At 44.4% G+C, this 23,408-nt stretch overlaps 1 protein-coding gene across 2 annotated transcripts in view; it reads left to right on the top strand.

Annotated features, from left to right (window-relative positions):
• The window catches only part of LOC138282986 (secreted Ly-6/uPAR-related protein 1-like), a 176,178-nt gene extending 158,750 nt beyond the window's left edge, over window positions 1-17,428 (top strand). For both annotated transcript variants that reach the window (XM_069221078.1, XM_069221077.1), the window contains one exon: window positions 16,746-17,428. In XM_069221078.1, coding sequence (XP_069077179.1) covers window positions 16,746-16,813 — 68 coding nt within the window. In that variant the 3' untranslated portion in view covers window positions 16,814-17,428. The remainder of the gene's footprint in view (window positions 1-16,745) is intronic.
• Window positions 17,429-23,408: the final 5,980 nt, after the last annotated feature.

Here is a 23,408-nt window from a genome sequence, read left to right as displayed (position 1 = left end):
TGTAATCCACAATAACCTGCCTGAGTTGAGTTGTAAACAATTTCCTAAATTTGGTAGAAAAGGGAGGTGGTCACAGGGAAGACGTTGTTCAAGTCTTCTGTGTCTGCTTCTAGTCAAAAGATTCAGTCTGGAACTTTGCAATAATTAATCACTTGCATTCAGAAAGGGGAGATGGACTGACTGATCTCCTTCAGAAAGACATGGAGGATTAGGTTCACAATGTGTGCAAAGCTCTTGTGTAAGCAATTGTCTTAGTGAGGTCATCTCCACTCACTTCTCTGAATATGCTCCAGGGAAGGAAAAAGGAAAAGGATGCCTGCTCCAAAGTGCTTGGTAGTGAGAGTTTGAACTTGCATATTTATTCCACAAAGAGGTTCACACATAGAATTGTAGTGCTGATAATAGTTTTGCTGAATGTTGTTTGACGATGTTAAAGAGATTTCAGGGGTGGGTTTTCACTTGATCTGTCTAAGACCTAAAAAGGCTTCAACTTCAAAAATGATGTTCTTGTACTTTCTCCTTTCACTCTGCAAGTAAGTTGGATGCAAGGTTAAGGGGCTTTGCTGCCACATTCTCTGCACAGATCTGAGACTTTTTATTTCTTTGTTATCTCCTTATTGTACACTAGGGATGTGATTGTGTTATTTTTCATATGAATCATTTCATCCACTATGTTAGCCAGGGTCTTGTTATAATGCTATGTCAAGTCAGCTACTGTTTGGAATTCATAAGTGGCTTCAGGCTGTGACACAGGTGTGCGGCAAACTCATTTCAATCAATTTGTTTTGTTTGTACTGAAATTACCAAAGGAGTGGAGCTAAGATGAGGAAGTGATGCACTTGCACCACACATTGCTCTCTCATTTCCATCCCATGCATAAAAGTACTTGTAAAAACTGTGAATTTTCCATAGTACAACATAGGTGTAATTGTGGCATAGAGATCCTGCAAATCACTGCTGTCATGTAAGAAAAGAAGCTGCTGCTTATTTGCAGAGAAAGCTGAAGTAATTCTCCTGTTGCAGTCATTTTTCTTTGTTATTGCTCCTGCTCAAGTTTGTGAGTGATTGACTGGAGCATTCAGGACACTGGAGTTGATGTACATCTCAAATTTAGTCAATTTCAATTCACTTGTGTGACTGTCAGTAGACAGATGAGCAGGCATATTCTCTTACACCTTCATCATCAGAAAACTACCAAAACATACTTGGTCTCCTGGGGCAGAAAGTAACAGTGAGTGCTCTGGTGGGTGGTACAACTCGTGTGTATTGAAAATGAAATGCACCTCATCTTTTCCAATCACCCTGTGGCTCCACTGACAAGGAGAACCAAAAGAAACAGGCAAGTGGGCATTGGAGGACAGAGTTACTGCCCATGCCCAGAGCAGTGGTGACCAAGGGGATGGGCTGGCAGGTAGCCTTGTCACCAGGGAGACATGATTGTTGATTAAATGAAAGAACATAGTGCAAGCTAACTTGAGCTCCTAAGTGATTCTTAATATGTATTCTGTGTAACCCTGAGGTTCCACGATGAATACTCGGAGTGTACAGCTGTTTAGAAAATTAAATAATGTTATCAGGTTAAGGAAGTGTATATACTTAAATAGAAAAATTTTAAATTTCAAAACTGTGTGAAAGAATGTGAAATTAGTGAATAAAAACTGAGTTGGTTTTCGTATCTTTATTACAAGTACAGCAAAAAGAATCTAGTATGGATGACTTGTTTGAAACAATGGTAAATGCAGACAAAAAGAGTAAAAAAAACAAATTGATATGTTGGAGCCAATCATATAACCAACTTATAGAAATAAAACAACACTTTGAAACTTTCCACCTTTCCAATTAAAATGTAAATTTAGATTTTTGCACATATTTGTTTTTGTATATAAGTAAGATATATATTTCAGAATTTGTATATTTGATGTACACAGCTTTCTGTATTTTTGTGGATGGGGTTGAGGTTCAAATATTTGCAATTGCACAGATGGGGGTCTGGGTTCCAGTAATCAGCAGGGGTCCATGGAAGTCCATGGAAGTCAAACGGTTAGGAACCAATGCTCTGGGCATTTGCAGGAACCTCAATGTCTATTCCACCAGGTCTGGCAAGCTTTCTGATGAGTGAAATGTGCAATAATAGGCATGTGCTAGTATGTTGTTCCATTAGTGCAATGCACGTCTGTCTACTTCACACTTTTGGTGGAGGTGTAACAATAATGTGTGTGCCTGTGATTTCACCTGGGTGCAAAAATAGTTGAAGGAAGGATGTGTTTGTGTGCATAGCAGTATAACAGCCCATACTGGAAAGATACTGACTTGCTGGTTACCAGAAAGCAATCACTGCTGTTGCCTTATTGGGCAGCGTGCGCCAGATATATGCCTGTGCATATGAACTGTCTTTCACATCCGCTCATTGGACTGGTGATGGACATTATTTGGGGAGTCGAGCTACAACTAGTTGAGCCAGCATAGCAGAAGAGGAGAGTGAGCTTCCAACCCCGGCAAGAACAGGATACAACATTTTCCAATATTGAATACAAGAGCTTGTACAAACAAGCGATTGGAGCATATTTGTGAAAGGCTCACCATGAAAAATTGGGTTGACTGAGGTGTGAGCCCTGGTCTAACAGCAACCACATTCTTTGCCAGAGTAAGGCACAAACAACCCTCAAATTAGCCTGTGCTGAACCCCTCGGGGAGCTTGGCACAGACGAGTCAGGCTTAAATTAGAGGCAATGTGTAAAGTATTTTTGCAACCCTTCAAACAATAGTAAAGTGAGAAACACCATGAAAAGAGATCCCATATCAAGTTAGAACCATAAGGCCCAATTTAATAAGTAAAACATGACAAAAACAACAACAATCCAATAAGTAGAATCAGAGTTATGATGTTTATAAAGATGTTAGTGAAAATAATGTCAAAAAGCTCGGGATATATGGTTGTGTAGTACCAGGTTAAACACACGTTTAAGCTATTTGCAATAGAGTGCTGGTCAGCTACAGTCACCAGGTTAGGCCTGCTGAAGTTTTACCTTCTCTGTGCCAAGACTCTTGCTCGCATTGAAGAGGGCCGTGAGGAGCAGGAAGAGCTGTCAGCAAGTCCTGTCAGCAAGTCCTGAAAAGCTGACAGCATAGCAGGTGGGCATTGCAGGAGCTTCATGTTGTCAGGCCTTGTGAAGAGTGGATGCTGTAGCTCAAAGAGTTGGACTGACGGATGTTTGCATTCGAACTGTGGTGCGAGCAGTGAGGTCTTGGTGCAAACAGGTCTTTTTACAGTCGCAAAGAGCCCAAAAGCTTAATTTCAGCTCACTGAGTCACAACCTGAGGGGCACCACTTGGGTTTCAGGAACTCACTGCAGCTGGGTCCAGGGGATGAGCAGATGTTGGGGAGCCTTTTATGTCTCTGAGGCTCAGATCAGGAGGCCTGCAGACTAGCACTTAGAGTCACTCTGGGAGCCCTGGGTTCAAGATGAAGTTGCAGGACCAGTTCTTCCTCCCCAGACACGTGGGCAGCCGGTAAGCATAACAGGGCGTTAATCCTTTCAGAGCAGCAGTCCAGCAGAGTGGCAGTCCTTTCCCATAGCAGTTATTCTTCCTGCCACGGTAGACACAGGTCCAGAGGTGTACTGAAGAGTTGATGTCTGAGGTGCAATATTTATACATTCTTGTGCCTTTGAAGTGGGGAGAGGTTTCTAGAGGCATGCCTTTGAATTGCACAGGTGCCTTGCCTTCCTGCCCCTGTCTCCAGGCTATCTACAGGGGGTATGCAGCCCTTTGCGTGGATACAGAACCCAGCCTATTCAAGTGTAAGTGGGGCTGGCCCCAGGTCCTCCCTCCCATCCTGCTAGTGATGGCCCATCCAGTCACACCTAGGGTCCCATTGTGTGTGGCTGTTTAGGAGGAATACACAAAGCCCAACTGTCACCCATACCCAGTCAGGTGACCCAGAGACTAGGTGAAGGCACCAAATGGCTAAGGCAAGTAAATGCTAACTTTATAGAAGTGACATGTTCAAAATAGTAATTGTTAGAAATTGGGTTTCTAGTTGGCAGAGGTATGCACCCTGTCTAAACAGTAACCACTGTCCCAGTTTGGGTAAGTCACCAACACACCCTAAGTTAACACATGCCCACCCCCGGTAGCTTGGAACACAGCAGTCAGGCTTACCTTAAGTGGCAAAGTTTTAAGTATTTGTGAAAAACATGTGTAAAAGTGAAACACCACACAAAAGTATACCACACCTGGTTAGAACAATAGTGCTTGAGTTAATGAACAAGGCAAGACCAACATGACAAAAATCCAATAAATAGAAGTCGAAATATGAATTTATAAAAAATAAACTTAGTTGTAGTGCTTAGAAGCATAAAGAGCCAACCAGGGCTTTTTGGCCATGCTAGACTGGGTCAAACATGAAAGGTCAGGCCAACCGCGATGGAGGGCTGGTCGAATATAGCAACCAGCCTTGGCCCTCTGAAACAGTACCCTGGTTCGGAGTTCATCAACATCGAGAACAAGATGGGAGGAGCAAAGGAGGCGATACGTTGGTGTCAATCTGGAAGATATAGGCTCTGAGCAATGCAATGTCAGAGATGCATAGAGAATGGAGGCCATGTATTAGAAATGGGGTCTTTGGTTGGCAGTCAGGTTACCCCTTGTCCAAGCAAGGACCCTCACTATAGTCAGGGTAAAGGAGAATCACCCTCAGTTAACCCCGCTCACCCTCTTGGTAGCTTGACACACGCAGGCAGGCTTAACTTCAGAGTCTAGGTGTAAAGTATTTGTACCACACACAGTAACTCAGTGAAAACACTACAAAATGACACAACACAGGTATAGAAAAATAGGAAATATTTATCTAAACAAAACAAGCCCAAAATGACAAAAACCAACATCCACAAGTCAAGTTATTAAGTTTTAAAGCAAAAGAGTCTTAAAACCTTTACTAAACAGTAGAAACACTGTTAGCGTTGAAAAGTACCTGCGTAGCGTCAAAATAACACGCACAGGCGAGTGTGTGTCGAAAAAGTTTAGCAATGCATCGATTTCTTGCCCGCAAGCGAGACCGTGCGTCGTTTCTCTTTCTCCGGTCGGGTCACGTGTGTCGTTTTTCCTCTCTGCAGGAGAGCGATGAGTCGATCCGGGCTAGCACTCGGGTGCCCAACAAGGTTTGTATTGTAAATCCTGCTGCAAAGTATTAGCACAACCGCGCAATGTGTGTTGCGACGTTATCAGCCTCCATCAGTGGGTTTTGCGCATCATTTCTCCAGCTGCGTGCATCAATCTTCCAGCCGCGATGCCGGTGGAGTGTCGATTTCTGCTGCAAAGCTGGCGGCGAGTCGTTTTTCAGCTGCGTCTCAGCAGTCTGTGCGTGGATTTTTAGTCTTGGTCTGCCAGCTTCACCCTCCAAGGCCTCAGATACTGGATAGGGCAGGAGTCTCAACAGAGAGTCCAGGTGCTAGCAGGGGAAGTCTTTGATGGCCCTGAGACTTCAACAACAGGACGCAAGCTCAGGACAAGCCCCTGGAGATCGCTTCACAAGCAGGAATGCACAACAAAGTCCAGTCTTTGTCTCCTTGCACAGGCAGAAGCAGCAACTCCAGGATAGCTCCACAAAGCATAGTCACAGGCAGGGCATCAGTTCTCCTCAATTCTTCAGCTCTTCTCCAGGCAGAGGTTCCTCTTGATGTCCAGAAGTGATCTAAAGTGTGTGGTTTTGGGTGCTCTTCTTATACCTATTTTGGCCTGTGAAGTAGGCTTACTTCAAAGGAAAGTTTCTCTTGTTTGTGAAATCCTACCTTGCCCAGGACAGGCCCCAGACACACACCAGGGGGTTGCATACTGCATTGTGTGAGGGCAAGCACAGCCCTTTCAGGTTGAAGTGACCCCACCTCCCCTACCTCCTAGCACAGATGGCTCATCAGGATAATTAGGCTACACTCCAGCTCCCTTTGTGTCACTGTCTAGAGAGAGGAGCAAACAGTCCAACTGTCAAACTGACCCAGACAGGGAATCCACAAACAGGCAGAGTCACAGAAAGGTTTAAGCAAGAAAATGCCCACTTTCTAAAAGTGCATTTTCAAACACACAATCTTAAAATCAACTTTACTAAAAGATTTTTTTTTAAATTGTGAGCTCAGAGACCCCAAACTCCACATGTCTATCAACTCCCAAAGGGAGTCTATGCTTTAATCTTATTTAAAGGCAGCCTGTTGTTAACCTATGAGAGGGATAGACCTTTCAACAGTGAAAACAGAATTTGGCAGTATTTCACTGTTAGGACATATAAAACACAATAGTATATGTCCTACCTTAAACATACACTACACCCTGCCCATGGGGCTAGCTAGGGCCTACCTTAGGGGTGTCTTAGATGTAGGAAAAGGGAATAGTTTAGGCCTGGCAAGTGGGTACACTTGCCAAGTCGAATTGGCAGTTAAAATCTGCACACACAGACACTGCAGTAGCAGGTCTGAGCCCTGTTTACAGGGCTACTAATGTGGGTGGCACAACCAGTGCTGCAGGCCCACTAGTAGTATTTGATTTACAGGCCCCGGGTACCTAGAGAGCACTGTACTAGGGACTTACTAGTGAATCAAATATGCCAATCATGGAAAGCCAATTACATACACATTTTATACAGGAGCACTTTCACTTTAGCACACATCCTCAACCTGGCAAAAGTTAGGGGAGACCACGACAAGGATGAAAAGTCTAACACCATGCATCAAACAGTCAGCAATGCGGTAATCATGATCCTCACAGCAGGGGTAATGCACCAGTAGCAATGCAGTGTCCTCGATCCTTGCAGCAGCTGCAATGTGTCAATGTTGATGGAGATTCTGATCAGTGCAGTGGTGTTGATGTGCAGGTTCTGGCAGTTGCAGCACTTTATACCCACTTCTAAGGACTGGATTGGTCCCACTGGGCAGGGCAAGCCCTGCAGTAAGCAAAGTACTGGTGCTGTTGCAGTATGAAGAGAAGTCTTCGATTTCCCTGAGACTTCAGAAGAACAGGAGGCAAGCCAGCAGGCCCTTAGAGTCACTATGGTTCTAGGTTAGAGAGATTCAGGTCCAATCCTTCTCATTACCAGGCGAGGAGGGCAACATCGACCAGCAGAGTGACAATTCTTTGGGCAGCACAGCAGTCCTTCTTCCTGCCAGAGTATCCACTGATCGAGAAGTGTACTGAGTTGGTATGATTAAAAGTTCAGGTATTTTACCCAGTGGTGCCTTTGAAGTGGGAAGACTTGAAAAAGAGGCATTTGAAGTGTACAGAGTTGCTCTCAGCCCTTCCTACTCTGGTTCCAGACTCAGTACGGGGGGTATGCAGCCCTTTGTGTAGGGACAGAACACAGCCCATTCAGGTGTGTCAGCTCCTCCCTCCCATCCTGCCCAAGGTGTCCAAAGAGGCTTTGGATGACCCATCAGTCACACATAAGCTCCCTTTGTGTGTGGCTGTTTAGGAGGAATACACAAAGCCCAACTGTCACACATACCTAGTCAGGTGATGCAAATACTAACTGAAGGCACCAAATGGCTAAGGCAAGAAAATGCTAACTTTTTATAAGTGACATTTTCAAAATTGTAATTGTTAGAAATTAGGTTTCTGGATGCCAGAGGTATGCATCCTGTCTGAGTAGGAACCACTGTCCTAGTCTGGGTAAGTTACCAACACACCCTAAATTAATCTGTGCCCACCCCCTGGTAGTTTGGAATTCAGCAGTAAGGCTTAACTTAAGTGGCAATGTGTTAAGTATTTGTGCAACACTTGTGTAAAAGTGAGAACACCACACAAAAGGATACCACACCTGTTTAGAACAATAGTGGCTAATTTAATTAACAAAAGAAGACCAAAATGACAAAAATCCAATAAGTAGAAGTCGAAATATGAATTTGTAAAAAATCAACTTAGTGGTAGTGCTTAGATGCATAAAGAGCCAACCGGGGCTATCTGGCCATGCTATACTGGGTCAAATCTGGAAAGTCAGACCGTCTGCAATGGAGCGCAGGTTGTATATAGCAGCCAGCCGTGGCCCGCTGAAACAGTACCCTGGTTTGGAGTTCATCGACGTCGAGATCAAGATGTGAGGAGCAAAGGAGGTGATTCGTTGGTGTCAGTCTACAGGGGTGTATGCAGCCCTTTGTGTGGGGACCGAACACAGCCCATTCAGGTGTAAGTGTCACCTGCATCCCTCCGATCCTGCCCAAGATGGCCAATGAGGCTTTGGATGACCCATCAGTCACACATAAGCTGCCTTTCTGTGTGGCTGTCTGGATGGGATGCACAAAAGCCCAGCTGTCACCCACACAGACATGTCAGCGACTAGCACAAGGCACCAGATGGTTGAAGTAAGAAAATTACAACTTTCTAAAAGTAGTATTTTCAAAATTAAAATGTAAAATCCAATTTCATCACAAGTTGTGATTTTAAATTGGGATTCCAGAGACACCCTTCTTGGGGGTCCCATGTCCTCTCATTTAGAAATTGCACATACAATGTAATAAGGTCATCCCAATTGTATCCTATGGGAGAGAAGAGAAAACACATTTAAGGATTTTTTGTTGCTAGGACTTGTAAAACTTAAAAGTACATGTCCTACTTTTTGGGAACACCGCACCCTGCACTTGGGTTGTCCATGGCCTTCCCTAGAGGTGACTTATAAGTATTAAAAAGGAAGGTTTGGGCCTGGCAAAAGGTTAATTTTACTAAGTCAATGTGACAGTTTAAAACTGCACATACAGGGTGCAGTGGAAGGCCTGAGACTTGTTTCCAGTGCTACTTAAGTGGGTGGTACAATCAGTGTTTCAGGCTCTTCAGTAGCATTTAATTGACAGGGCACATGTATTGACACTTCACTGAAGACTTACAAGTAGATTAATTATGGGAATTGGGTTTAGCAGTTCTCCTACGTTTTAAGGAGAGTGCAAGTACTTTAACACTCGTTAGCAGTGGTAAAGTTTACAAAGACTTAAGGCCAACAAATACGATTTCAGCAAACAAATTATGAGTAGCAAAGCAGAATGTCCAACACTAGCATTAGTAGTCTTTCTGCATTGATGGTCTTTGTTTAGTGTGATTGTTTGACTCGTCATTTTGAGGTTAAATAATTGTAAAGAGAAATGAAGACATGACTGGTACGTAGGTATGGCAAACTTGGGGTTTGAATGTTTGCAAGCCTCTTATTCAGCATTTGAAACTGCTAGGGAAGGTCTTATCATTAGAAAAATAAATAGGTGTTGTAGAGTACCGTAGATATAATCTCTGTCAATTTTATGGATGACAATGCAGTTTTATTGATGTGAGATAGTAATGAGTAATATTCAGAACGACACTGAAAAATGTTTTCTATTGATTAGAAACCGGTCATAGGCAGGATTCTCTTATACACTTGGGGCCAGATGTATCAAGAAAGCCGTCTGCGAATCGCAAATACGATTTTTAAGAAATCGCTATTTCCGAGTCGCAATATGCTATGTAACATATTTGCGATTCGGAATTAGTGATTTCTTAAAAATCCCTATTTGTGTTTTGCGAGGCCCAAATACCGAATCGCAATTTGCGAGAACGCAATTTGCGATTCAGTAATTGAAAATCGCAAATTGCGAGAACGCACACCTGGCAGAGTCTGATGACATCACAAGCAGGAAGTGAGTCATCCCGGGCAGTTTGCAGGTGCCACACCCAAAGGAGCACTGAGAGAGACACAGCCCAGCCACAGTGAGCAAGTCTGTGAACAAGGCAGGACTGCACATCACCATGGACACCTCTGCACAGGGAAAGGAGAAGGGAGTGAGGAAAAGAAAACTCAAGTTTAGTGAGCAGGAACTGGAGGTGCTCACTGAGGAGGTGGCGAGGAGCCATGACCGTCTGTTTGGAAAGAGCTCACTCCAGGTCCCTGAGAGTGAAAAGCGAAGACTTTGGGCAGACATTCAAACAAAAATCTGCGCTGTGGGAGTTGCGCAGTGCTCTGTGGAGGAGATCAAGAAGAGGTGGTACGACCTGCGTTCCCGTGCCAAGGAGAGGGTGGCAAGAAGACTTCAGGAGGCAAGGAACACAGGAGGCGGACCATCCACCGAGACACCCTCCACCCCGATGGAAGACCTGGTGGAGTTGACACTCCTCCCAGAAGCTGTCAGTGGGGTCACTGACATCGACTCATCCGGCACACCAAGCACCAGTAAAGGTAAGTGCAATATTGAAATGTAACCCTATATGTGTGTGTACAAATGCCCCTTAGGAATTAGCAAGTAGTGCAAAGTATTGTGATAAGTAGTCCATTCCACATCTTAGAAGCGGCACAACAATGCCTTATGGGAGTGGTAGTCCACAACCCAGAGCTGAAAGTAGCACATAGAATGTAATTAAGTAGATGGACACCCAGAAGAACACAACACCCACAACATAGTGATATGATGTAACAGTACATTTATTACCATTGTGTAACCTTTGGTGATACATACAAAACTGACATGCTGCACATTGTCGTTGCAGGTGGCCCAGGCCCAGCAGCATCTGCAAGTGCCGTTGTGGGGGATACTGAAACCCACCCTGCATCTGACTCAAACACCAGTCAGTCACAGAATATAGCGCCGATCAGACGCAAGGCTAGGGCTGTACCGCTACCCGAATTGAGCCAGGACTCTGACGACATTCGGGATGACGGCCACACACCTTCTCCAGATGGCAGATGCACTGTTATGCAGGAGTCCCAGCCCCAGCGTAGCACAACACCCCGCAGGAGGCCTTCGTATGCAGGGGCGCAGCATATGGAAGCAGGAGAGGAGCCATCAGTCTTCGGTGGCCTGGAATCTGCTATGTTGAAACAGCAGCGCCTGCAAAACAAGAAAATATCTTCTATACAAAGGCAGATGCAGGCACACAATGCCAAAATGGCGGGGCTGCATCGGCAGTTGGAGGGCCTAAATTCCAACCTCACTAAACTGCATGAGGGACAGATCCAAGCTTCTGAGAACACCAGGGAGCTGACAATTGCAGTGAGGGAACTATGCACAGAGCTGCGGCACGACATAGTCAGCCACCGCAGGCAGGAGAGGCGTTTTATGGGTATGCTTGGTGGTTTCTTTTGCTCGGTCAATCGCCTCGCTACTTCAACAGCCCTCATATTGCGGCGTGCTGTGGCCGCACAGGTGGAGGCAGTGCACAGCAGCAGGGATGTGGCACAGGGACTGGTGCAGAACACTACTGTGGTGGACAATATGCTGGGTAACTGCTCCGCTACACCCAGTGAACTTGGACTAGGGGACACAGAGGACACATCTAGCTTCAGCAGCTTAGCAGTGCCCACCACTGATGCTAGGCGTCGCAATGCCAGACACAGCACTGCCACTGAGGCCAACAACAGAGGTGCCAGTGAGGCCACTGCGCACTCGAATGGCTTGCGTGGCCGTATATGTGATAGTAATGGCCACAGGGGACTGTTTTCTTATAGTGTGATACAGTAAACTATTATTCAATTGTGAGATACTGTTATCTGCTTTTTTTTAAGACACATATTATTTCATTTTTTCTGCTAGTGAAACATATGTTACCTGATGTTAAGGTAATAAATATTCTAACTACCAGTACACATGTCAGTGAAGTTGTGTCGTCATTACTTACATCTGAAATGGTTGTGCGTGATGTCAGCACGCCTTTGCCTGCCCTCTGCTGCACTGGTCCTGTCTGCTGGCTGTAGGGGGGTATGGGATCATCATCCTCATCAGAGTCTGAATCAGATATTTCCACAGGTATTCCCCTGGTGGTAGCTATATTGTGCAAGATTGCACATGTTGCCACTATTCTACATGTTGTCTCCAGGCAGTACTGTAGTACACCTCCACTTTTGTGGATGCACCTGAAGCGAATCTTCAGCAGGCCAAAGGTGCGCTCCACCACATTGCGGGTTGCCCTGTGTGCTGCATTGTATCTCCGTTCTGCGGTGTTGTAGGATTGAGGTAGGGCGTCATCATGTAGGTGCGCACTGCGTAGGCACTGTCTCCTGGAAGGAACAGAGTGTATAATGAGTAAGTGAGCCATCTGATGTCACAACGGCATCAATGCACCAGTGTACAGAGGGACAATACCTAGTAGATATCCTTCACCAAACTCCTCAGCTAGCAGTCTTGTGTGAATGCCGCTGTGGCGAAAGATGTATGAATCATGTGTGCTCCTTGGGTACCTGGGCACGAGATCAGTTATGATGTAGGCGGCATTGCATATCACCTGTATATTCATTGAATGTTGGTATTTACGGTTGCGGTAGGCATACTCTGTTGCCGATGGTGGACAGATTGCAACATGTATCCCATCTATGGCACCTAAGACATGGGGGAACTGTGCTATCTGGTAGAAATCTATTTTTGTCTGATGTATTTCCTGTGGGGTGTGGGGAAATCTGATGTACTGGTGTATCCTACTCAGCATGGCGTTGATAAATGCATTGAAAAATCTAGAGAGGGCACTCTGTGATACTCCTCCAGCTGCTGCTATGACCCCTTGATAGCTCCCTGAGGCGAGTAGGTGCAGGGAACATAATACCTGCACATGGGTGGGTATGCTATGAGTTCTATGTGTTGTGCGCTGCAGTATGGGTTGTAGCTCAGCTATCAGGTCAAGTATCATGGCTGAGTTCAACCTATACTTCTCATATATTTCCTCCTCAGTCTGGTTAAAAAGGGTAATGCGCACTCTGAAAATGCGCTACTGTCTCCTCCTCCCTCTCCTCAAACCTGCCCGGATCCTTATTCTCCTCACCATGACGTAGAGTACAGCCATTGTGGAAAAGAGTCTTAGGCATTCTGGGCCTCTTTATATAGGTTGCACCTGGTTACCACCTGGTTTCACTTAGTGGTATTTTGCATGTGCAAAAGGCCATTCTGCGAAAAATCGCAATTTGCGATTTTTTGATGCATCAAATTGCGACTTGGTTTTGTGAGTCGCATTTTGTGTCTCGCAATTTCCTACTTGATTCGGTATTTCATGTCGCAAATTGCGAGATGCAAAATGCGACACGCAAAACCAGGTCGCAATGCAAAAAATCTATATTTTTGCGATTTATTTTTGGTCTGCGATTGCCTTTCATGCATCGCAGACCACGTTTTTGCATTTGCAAACGGACAAATTTAGCGATTCGCACCGTTTGTGAATGCAATTTTGTTTGATACATTGGGCCCTTGGGGCCCAAATCACAAAGGTAAACTTAGATCTGATGTCTGAGTTTAGACCTAAAGTCTAAGTTTAGACCTGAAGTCTACGGGCCCAATTCACAAAGGTAAAGTTAGAATTCAGGTGTAAGTTTACTTTGTGAATAGGGCCCATAATATAGCTGCAACAAAGGTTTTCTCTCTCCTTTTGTCTTTTCAGTAGTGAAAAGGAGAATGAGGGCTCAAAGTTTATATAGAGAGTCACAGCTAAATGTTATCAGTGGCAGCTTCCTAATCCTGAAACATGTCTGCAATTATGCCCCCCATGTGCAGGAATTAGTCACTTGCTAAATATAGACTGTTCTATTTTCATTCAGCAATATTACATAGTTGAGCTCTTGTTTTTGTCTATTTATTTAAAGGTATATTGAGCGTTGGACACTCTAAATTAGCCTTTTAAATATTTTGGTCTGAATTAGACAAGTCAATGTAATTTTAAGTCTTGGTATTACCCCAATGAATGTTTAAATCTTATCTTTGTGGGGGATGTACAAACATATTAATGTGTGAGTACCAAAAGCTACAAAAAATCGCACATTTCATATCATGTTCCATACCACTGTGTAATTGCTTAAAGGACAATCTGTTTGAGTGGTGATAGGTTGCTCATGATAAATCGACAGGGAGGGGTTTAGCGGAACCCAGAATCATGGTTAACCTGGCCCGTGGTCTACAGTTGCATGCAGAAGGAAAGTAGAGAAAGTGGCTATATAGAAACACACATTCCTAGGTACATAAAGAATGGTAAAATGTTCACTTTGTAATTGGGTTAGGCTTCGAGAATAAGAAGAAACATTTCTGCCATTTATTTTCAAGGATACTATAATTCATATACCAGTGTAATACTTCAGCAGTAGTTGATAACTTAAATACTTCTGTGCCTAACAATACATGTATGGCTGGGTTCAGTTGACAGCTCCCTTGTGCATTCACTCAGACAAACCCCAACACAGGATGCTCAGCCTCACTTGCATACATCTGCATTTTGAATGGGTCTTCCTGGGCTGGGAGGGTGGAGGGCCCGACACTTACATGTCAAAGGACAGTAGCCTGCCCTCACACAAAGGACTGCCACACCCCCTACTGGGACCCTGGCAGACAGGATTGAACTGGAAGGGGACCTTGTGCACTTCTAAGTCACTCTTTGAAGTCTCTCCCACTTCAAAGGCACATTTGGGTATTTAAACAGGGCCTCTGCCCCTACCAACTCAGACACTTCCTGGAGAAGAGAACCTGAACCAGAAACTTCACCCTGCCAAGAAGAACTGCCTGGCTGCCCAAAGGACTCACCTAACTGCTTTCTGTGAAGGACTGCTGCCTCACTGTTGCCCTGCTGCCTTGCTGCTCTCTGACTGTGCTGAGAAGTGCTCGGATAGCCCTTGCCTCCTGTTCTCTGAAGACTCAGGACCAAAAAGACTTCATCTCTGCATGAAGAAATCCTTATGCATCAAAAATGTAGCACAGCCTACCAGAAATGATGCACAGCTTGCATTGCGGTGAAAAATTCACTTCATGCCGAACCGGAACGACGCAGCCTGACTTCGCAACGAGAAGATTGATGCAGCACCAGTGTAGCAACCGGAAATATGACGCAAGGCCACTGGATCACGCACAGCTGAGCCAGAATGATGCAGCCTGACTTCCAGAGAGGGATTTATCCAGCGCCTGCCGTGCGGTAGAAATTTCCACGTAACGCCCACCAGATCGACGCTGCCTCTGTGACTTCTTCCTGTCAGCACCGGAATTCCATGCAACATCCCCGGGGTGTCTGAAAACCCTGCAACCTGAAGAGGATCCATGACCGAGCACCGGAAATTGACACAAAGCCTTCCCTGCGTAGAAAATAAAATCAACGCACACCTCCCTGTTTAACACATGTCTCCTCCTCTGCGGTTCTTTGTGGAGATTCTGAACACAAGCCAGGTACTGTGTGCTTGCAAGAGACACTGATTGCTTTTAAAAGACTAAAGACACTTTATATCATTTTTACAGTGATATTTTAAACATATACTTATTGCATCTTAATCGTTTTGACCTGCATTTTTCCAGATAAATATTACATATTTTTCTAAACACTGTGTGGTGTATTTTTGTGGTGTTCTACTGTGTTATTGCATGATTTATTGCACAAATACTTTACACATTGCCTTCTAAGTTAAGCCTGACTGCTCGGTGCCAAGCTAGCAGAGGGTGGGCACAGGATCATTTGGATTGTCTGTGACTTACCCTGACTACCAACCAAAGACCCCATTTCTAACAGTATTTACAATCTGACTGGAGACAGTGAAGGGAAAGCACTTAAGAAGTTCACGAGGTTTTGTTTAGCACTAACATCTGAGCAATCAGGCCATTCCAGAAAGTTTTATGTGTAGACTGATGCTTCAGATATCAAGATAAGGGTTGAATTTCCCTAGGGAGAGGACAGTATGAATATTGTAATAAATTACACCTGCCAGTAATAGAGCATTTATTGCCATTATTGACAACATAGGGGAGATACTAAAGACATCATTTGGTGTTTGTTGGAGAAGGGGCTCCACTGTAACCCACACCTGCTCTGGCACCGCCATGCTAGAGATTCCCCTCCTTTATTTACAGCCTGGTTAAGCAGCAGCTTCACGACAGTGGATCATCAACTGACTGCCAGTGTAAACCTCCACTTGGCTATCCATCCTCCTATGGTAGGCCAGGTCATAGTAATAGCCCCCCAAACTATCTAGGGCAGGGTGACTGTCACCAGAGTCATGGTAGTACCGGGCAGAAAAAGAAAAACTCCTACGGTGGGACTTAGTTTATGTAAAACAAGACCGATGTAGAGCAAATGCAGCAAGCATGGCACCCACTCAGCAAAGTGCAGTGGTTTTAGATGAGAAGCTTCAGTTGCTTCTTCACTGAAGGCACAATGATCCCTGCCTGCCTAGCTAGGATCGCCAGATTTACTTACCGGTCTGCATCCATAGGAACAAAGGTAGCAGCCTCTGGTCTCCTGGTGCGTCAGAGCGCCATCCACTTGCGTCATAAAATTGCTGTAAATCTGAAATGATGGCAGATCACTGTAGTTTAAAACAACATTAATTATGTGATTCACAATCCGAAAGAAAGATTTTGCAGAAATTACCATTGCAACCAACTTTAAACCTTGAAATTGGAGTGGAAACCTAAGGCATTATCACTAGCAAGTGGTAAGTGTGTACCGAAAAATGGCAATTCAAGATGTACCTGTTGTTTCTATTGCTCATGTGAGTGAGACATGGTGGAGTCAAGACGTAAGGCAGATAATGAAGCATGGCTCATTTATAGCTGGAAAGTTAGATTGTTCCACCCTTAAAAGAAATGTTAAATAGAATCAGCTCATGACTTCCAAAATAGCTTTCCCTCATTGTCTACTAGGACTAGCTGATAGGAGAGAACTGTGTCATGCCGGGGCATATTTGAGAAGTTTTACTAAGGAAGTATCTTTCTTATAAATATGTATGTGTTGTCTGAACTGTACCATTTGTATTGTTATTATTTCTGTTTATTAACATGTCCATGTGTTGTTATTTCTAGCTGGTCAGCAGGGGTTCATACGGTCTTGCAGTCTCAGTAACCTACCTTATCCTGTGGAAGAAGACTGACAAACGTTCACTTTAAAACAGAGGACTACAGACAAGCACATGCCTATGATCACATAATTGATGACAACAGACTGATATAGATCTCAGTTCCCTCTGTAATTGATGAATGCAAATTGTTATAGGTCATTGTTCAATCTGTAATTTATGAATAAGAATTGATTTTGACCTATGCTTACCTTATAATAAATTATTACAGACAGATATTAACTCTGTAATCAATGATTATGGATTGCAGTGGACCACAGTTTTCTCTGTAATAATGAATACAGATTGATGTAGACCTTTATAATTGGTGACTATTTTATTGATACAGACCTATGTTCACTCTTTAACTACATATAGATATAGACCTTTGTTCACACTGTGATTTTTAAATACAGATCGATAAGAACCTATGTTCATTCTGTAATTGATGAACACAGATTGATATAGACTTATATTGACAGTAATGTCTGTGTTATCTGCTTTTAGAACTCTGATGTAATGGATAAATGTAGATGATTGAATACTTACTCACATCCTGTCCCTTAATAAACATAGATGACTATAAACCTCCAAAACATGATAGAAAGCTCATTCTCTGTGAAGTAATAAAGAGTAGTCCTGTTCTTCTTACTCTGAAGTAGTTGAATACATTTTCTAATCTGTTATATGTGTTTTTCAAGACATACCCTTCTGAAATTACAGAGCACGTATTGTGGGCCTTTGACAGCTAGTTCAGGGAAACCAAGTTACACTATAGGATATTTGATTAATTACAACAGTCATTCAGAATCAGTGTCTAAAACCATTTGACTAAAGTCTCTCAAAGTCAAAAGCACTCTAGAACTTGGGTAGAACAATCCAATTGACATAGGCCACCCATCACAAGTTTGTAGTAAATCTCAATTTGTGCATAACAAGAAGTGATATCATCACTAATGGTGTGGGGTAGTAGGAGCTGAAGGTAAGGCTGGGTCAGTCTTTTTTCAGTGGTATTAGTAAGATCACTTTGGATCCTCTGGTGGGGAAGTCATAGATGGAAAAATGTCCAAGCTAAGGGGTGCTGTGTTGTCCTACAGGGGGAAAGGGGATTTCCCTTACGGACTAGGTGGTCCTAGTGCACCCGTCGCACCCCTGCAACTACGCCGGCTCAATTCTGAGCCGGCGTCCTCGTTGCAGGGGCATTTCTGCTGGGCCAGCGGGCGCTCTTTCGGAGAGCGCCCGCCGGCCCAGCGGAAATGTTTAAATGGCCGCCGCGGTCTTTTGACCGCGGTGCGGTCATTTCACGGCGGTACCTTGGCGGACGGCCTCCGCCGTCCGCCAAGGTTAAAATCACCCCCTATGTGTCTCCCTATAAATAAGGAACAAAATTGAAAGACTAGGCCTGATATACCAACATGGGTGTCAGGGAAAATTCTCATGACAAGTGTGTTCCCTTTCCTAGCAAGAAATACTTATTATGGGTAGTGGGTCTTGGGATCCACTACAAGGGTTAAAAATCTCAGATGCTGTCCAAGGTATCCCCATTATATTGGGATGGTCTAGGAGATAAATAAAACCAGATAGATTGTGATGCCTAGTGGTGTCAATTATACTTGCATCTGCTTGGACAGCAAATTTCAGCCTTGCATATTCCCCTAACTGGCACCCTGGCTTTTGTAAGGACCAGGATTCCTACTATGCTACTTCACTACCTATTCACATTCATTCACAGACAGCATGAATCTGTACCACACAGAACACAAACTCTGAAAAGTTGAAAAGTAAGCATACACATAGGGCCTCATTACAAACCTTGACGGGCGGCCTCCGCCGCCCACCAAGGTGTAACCGCTGCCAATGCGGCTGTACACCTGTCGTGCCCATTTTGACATCCCCGCTGGGCCTGCGGGTGGAAACAGAGTCGCAACATGGGAGCCGGCTCCTAATGGAGCTGGCGGTGTTGCGGCCGTGTGACCGGTGCAGCTGCACCCATCGCGCTTTTCACTGTCTGCTTTGCAAACAGTGAAAAGCATTGTGGGGCTGTGCCTGGGGGCCCCGCCACTTCCCTTCCAAGGGAACTCTTAATCCCCTGGGCAGCGCCGGGACAGCCATGGAGAAGGTTTAAAACCGCCGGGACAGCCATTGCGGTAAACCGCCGGTCCCGACGGTGCGACGACGGCACTTCTGCCGTGGTCGTAACAGGCAAGATTGCACCACCAGCCTGTTGGCGGTGCAATCACCAAAACAGCCCTGGCGGTCTTTGACCGCCAGGGTTGTAATGAGGCCCATAGGCTTTTGAATTGGAATGATGCGTTTCTAGTACAAAACCTATGATAATCTCATGCATGCACCTTTTGCAGTGTTGTAAAGATCATGGCAGTGCAGAGATCCATGTTTGCTTTTCAGTGTGAAAATGTGTTATAGAATATGTATCAATTTAGGAATAGTTATTTCATCAAATACACATTTCTGCTTCTATTCTGTAAATGCGTAATGAATGTCATAAAGTTGTGATAAGCCAGATCATGCAACAACAACAACACTCAATGATTATTTAAAGATTGTTTAGTTAGGAATGTTATGAGTGTTTCCCTTCAGAATTCAATAGCTTTATTTATGCTAATCACTTGCTTTAAGGGTTCTTTCAGAGAACTCATGAAAGTATCCATTTATCTAAACAATGACTTTGCAAACATCTAGGGAGTCAGACCTTTCAGCCTTAGGGTGGTCTTTTTTCAAACTTTTTACCAGCTTGTGTCTAATTTTGCTGAATTTGTTTCTGTTGGCCTGAGGACTCTGTGCACTTTACCACTGTTAGCCAGTGTTAAAGCGCTTGTGCTTTCTCCCTAAAAAATGGTTTGACCGGTGGATATCTCTTGACATTTTTAATTTATTCATAAGTCTCTAGTAAAGTGCACTACATGTGCCCAAGCCCTGTTCATTAAATGCTAATAGTGGGCCTGCAGCACTGCTTGTGCCATCCACTTAGGTAGCATTTTAAAACATGTCCCAGGCCTGCCAATGCAGCCTGAATGTAGTATCACACTGCCATGTCAACATGCCTTTTAACATGTCAAGCCTTAAAGTTGCCTTTTGTTAAATAGAAGACACCCCTAATATAGGCTCTAGGTAGCCCATAGGGAAGGGTGCTGTGTAATTAAAAGGTTAGACATGTACTTTTATGTTTTACATGTCCTGGTAGTAAAAACTCCCAAATTTATTTTTCAGTAATAAAAGGCCTGACTCTAATCGGATATCATTGAGGATTCCCTATTACATTTAATAAGCTGACATTCCTAATCGGGATGAGGTAGCTCTGTCATGTTTAGTACCTATGGAATTGTAATGATAAATCATCTTTAATGATAAAGTCGAATTTATTATTAGAAATTTGACAATGCCACTCTTGGAAAGTTAGTATTTTCCTGCTCTTAGGTTCAGATGTACGACCTTTTGTTTTGTGACTCGCAAACTGTGAGTCGCAAAACAAAATGTACAACAGTGTTAACCACACTGTTTGTGATTCCCAAATGGGATGCAAGGGGCCTGCCTCATTATTATTCATTATTATTCATGAGGAATGAGGCAGGTTGCAATTTTCAACCCATTTGGGAATGGGCCTACTGACAGGGATGGTGGGGCTAGCAGACCACCATGTCTGTGGCAGTTTTTTAAGTATAGCATTTTTATTTTTATTTTTGAAATGCAGGCCGTTTTCCTTAGGAAAACAGGAAGCATTTAGAAAATGAAAAGTTTTTTTTTTAGAGTAGGCAGTGGAACCTGTTTGGGTGAGAAGAACTGGACCCAAAACTCAGAGTGACTCCAAGGGCCAGCTGACTGGTCTTCTATTTTCTGAAGTCTCAGGGACATCAAAGACTTCCAACCCACTTACACTTGCACCTGGACTCTGTCATCTGTGAATCTACCCTCCAAGTGCTGCCTGGGCCCTTGGAAGTGGGCTTAAGTTGTTCAGTGTAGCTGCACGAATGCATTGCCCGCTCCGATCGGAGCCGGCACATCGCTCTGTTTTGTGGAACAGAAATGGCTCATCGTCCCCATTGAGTGGATTGGAGATGGCACATCTGCCCCATTGCACTGATCAGCACGGATTGACCTTGGCACATCACCTTTGGAACCTCAACATGTCTGACCTGACGCATTGCCACTCTTATGGAGAAAACTTGTAAGCTTTGCGCTACTGTGTAGGAAAGATTGGCACATAGCTTTAAAAGCGTGAATCAATAGAAATGCATTGCCTCAGCCTGGTCCCCACATCTTCGATGTTGATGCAACCAGAATTAAGGCACTTTTGTTCACCAGGCCTAACAGGGTCCTTGTAGCTGGTCCGGGCTTCATCTCAGTTGGCCTGAACATTTGACTTTGTCCCAGTCTGGCAAAACCAGATATCATAAGTTGGGGTGTTTTGCTTCTAAGCACTTTTCCACAATTCATTCTTTAAAAATGTAAACATTAAGTTCTACTTATTGGAATTTTGTCATTTTGGTTTTGTGTTATTTATTAAAATATGTTCTATTTTTCTAACCAGGTGTGGTATCTTTTTGTGTGTGTGCTCTGTTTCACTGTTTGAAGTGTTGCACAAATACTTTAAACATTATCCCCTAATTTAAGCCTTACTGCTCTGTGCCAAGCAACCAGGGGGTGAGGACAGGTTAATTTAGGGTGTGTTTGTGACCTACCCTCAATAGGATTGAATTGCCTGCTTGGACAGGGTGCATATCTCTGCCAACCAGAAACCCAATTTCTAAAATAAGGTGACGTATATCTGATACAAGTTCCCTGTTATAACTTTCTCAATGTCAGACAGTGAACCCTTAATATAAACTTTAGCTAAAGATGATGTAAATGATTAGGGGCTATGTGCACCACCTCTGAAACTATTATTCATCTACTAAAACTGTCTCAAAGACAGCATAGTGAAGCTGCTCAGGGCCACACATTGTGATGTTACAATGTTTTCCTGTTTTCACTGTTATTGAAAACCTTAGTTGTTTTAAATTATTGTCTTCTATGATGTTATCAATAGTCTGTGCAATAGATCCCAAAGTGTAAAATAACTATTTAAAAATAAATATGTTAAAATGCATAACCTGTTTCCAGTGATCTTGAGTTGGAAATCATTAATATATGATTACCATTGGCCCTTGTTAGTAACCAAACATATTGAATCAACTTTAACTATGTGTTGGGTTGAGGGGTACATTAACCTTGGTGCATTAAACTAAGTTGTGTATGTGAATGTGGCAACAAACCTTGTAGTGCTAAGTCAGAGTCTTAGTTTATGCAACAGCAGTATGGGAAAAAGATGTATAAGTGTCAATAGCTAGCCAGAAACTGCACCAATGCTAGGGAAAAATAGCACTGGTGCTGTTAGAAATTGGGTCTTTGGCTGACAGTCAGGTTACCCCCTGTCCAAGCAAGGACCCTCACTCTAGTCAGGGTAAAGGAGAATCACATGCAGTTAACCCCTGCTCACCCCCTTGGTAGCTTGGAATGAGAAGGAAGGCTTAACTTCAGAAGCAATGTGTAAAGTATTCGTACCAACACACACAGTAACTCAGTGGAAACACTACAAAATTACATGACACAGGTTTCGAAACATAGGGATTCAGACACCCCCTACCGCCATCCTGTTCATGGCGGGAAACCCGCCATGAACAGGATGGCGGTAGGGGGTGCCGCGGGGCCCCTGGGGGCCCCTGCAGTGCCCATGCCAATGGCATGGGCACTGCAGGGGCCCCCGTAAGAGGGCCCGCAAAGTATTTCAGTGTCTGCTTTGCAGACACTGAAATACGTGACGGGTGCAACTGCACCCGTCGCACCCCTGCAACTACGCCGGCTCAATTCTGAGCCGGCGTCCTCGTTGCAGGGGCATTTCTGCTGGGCCGGCGGGCGCTCTTTCGGAGAGCGCCCGCCGGCCCAGCGGAAATGTTTAAATGGCCGCCGCGGTCTTTTGACCGCGGTGCGGTCATTTCACGGCGGTACCTTGGCGGACGGCCTCCGCCGTCCGCCAAGGTTAAAATCACCCCCTATGTATTTTCAAAGAATAAGGGTCTTAATCCTTAGAAAACAGTGAGAATGCCTGTATTTCACAAAAGTACCTAGGTAGCGCCAAAATAAAGCTGCACGTGCAAGTTTGCGTCGAATAAGGCCAGCGATGCGTCAATTTCTCACTCGCAAGGGAGACCATGCATTGTTCCTCCTCCAGTTGGGTCGGCGTGTGACATTTCTCCTCTTCCACCAGAGAGCGATGTGTTGATCCGGACAGGCCCCTGAGGTCCAGGCAGGATTTACGTTGATTTTCTGCACCCAGAGATGTTGTGTCAAAAATCCTGTTGCACAGTATCACAAAACAGCACTGCGTGGGGTTTGCATCGTTATCAGCCTCTGTTAGCGAGTGTTGTGTGGGTTTCTCCAGCCAGGTTGCGGTGATCTTCCAGCCACAATGCAGGTGGAGCATTGATTTCAGCCGCAAAGCTGGCAGCATGTGGTTTATCAGCTGCATCATGGAAGGTGCATCGAAAATGTTCCCGCCGGCGGTCTGTGCGTGGATTTTCAGTTCTTGTCTGCCAACTTCATCTTTCAAAGGATCAGGAACTGGATAGGATACCAC

Source organism: Pleurodeles waltl, chromosome 2_2 (genome assembly GCF_031143425.1).
Source record: "Pleurodeles waltl isolate 20211129_DDA chromosome 2_2, aPleWal1.hap1.20221129, whole genome shotgun sequence".
Taxonomy (NCBI): domain Eukaryota; kingdom Metazoa; phylum Chordata; class Amphibia; order Caudata; family Salamandridae; genus Pleurodeles; species Pleurodeles waltl.
This window is presented reverse-complemented; position numbering and strand designations above follow the sequence as displayed.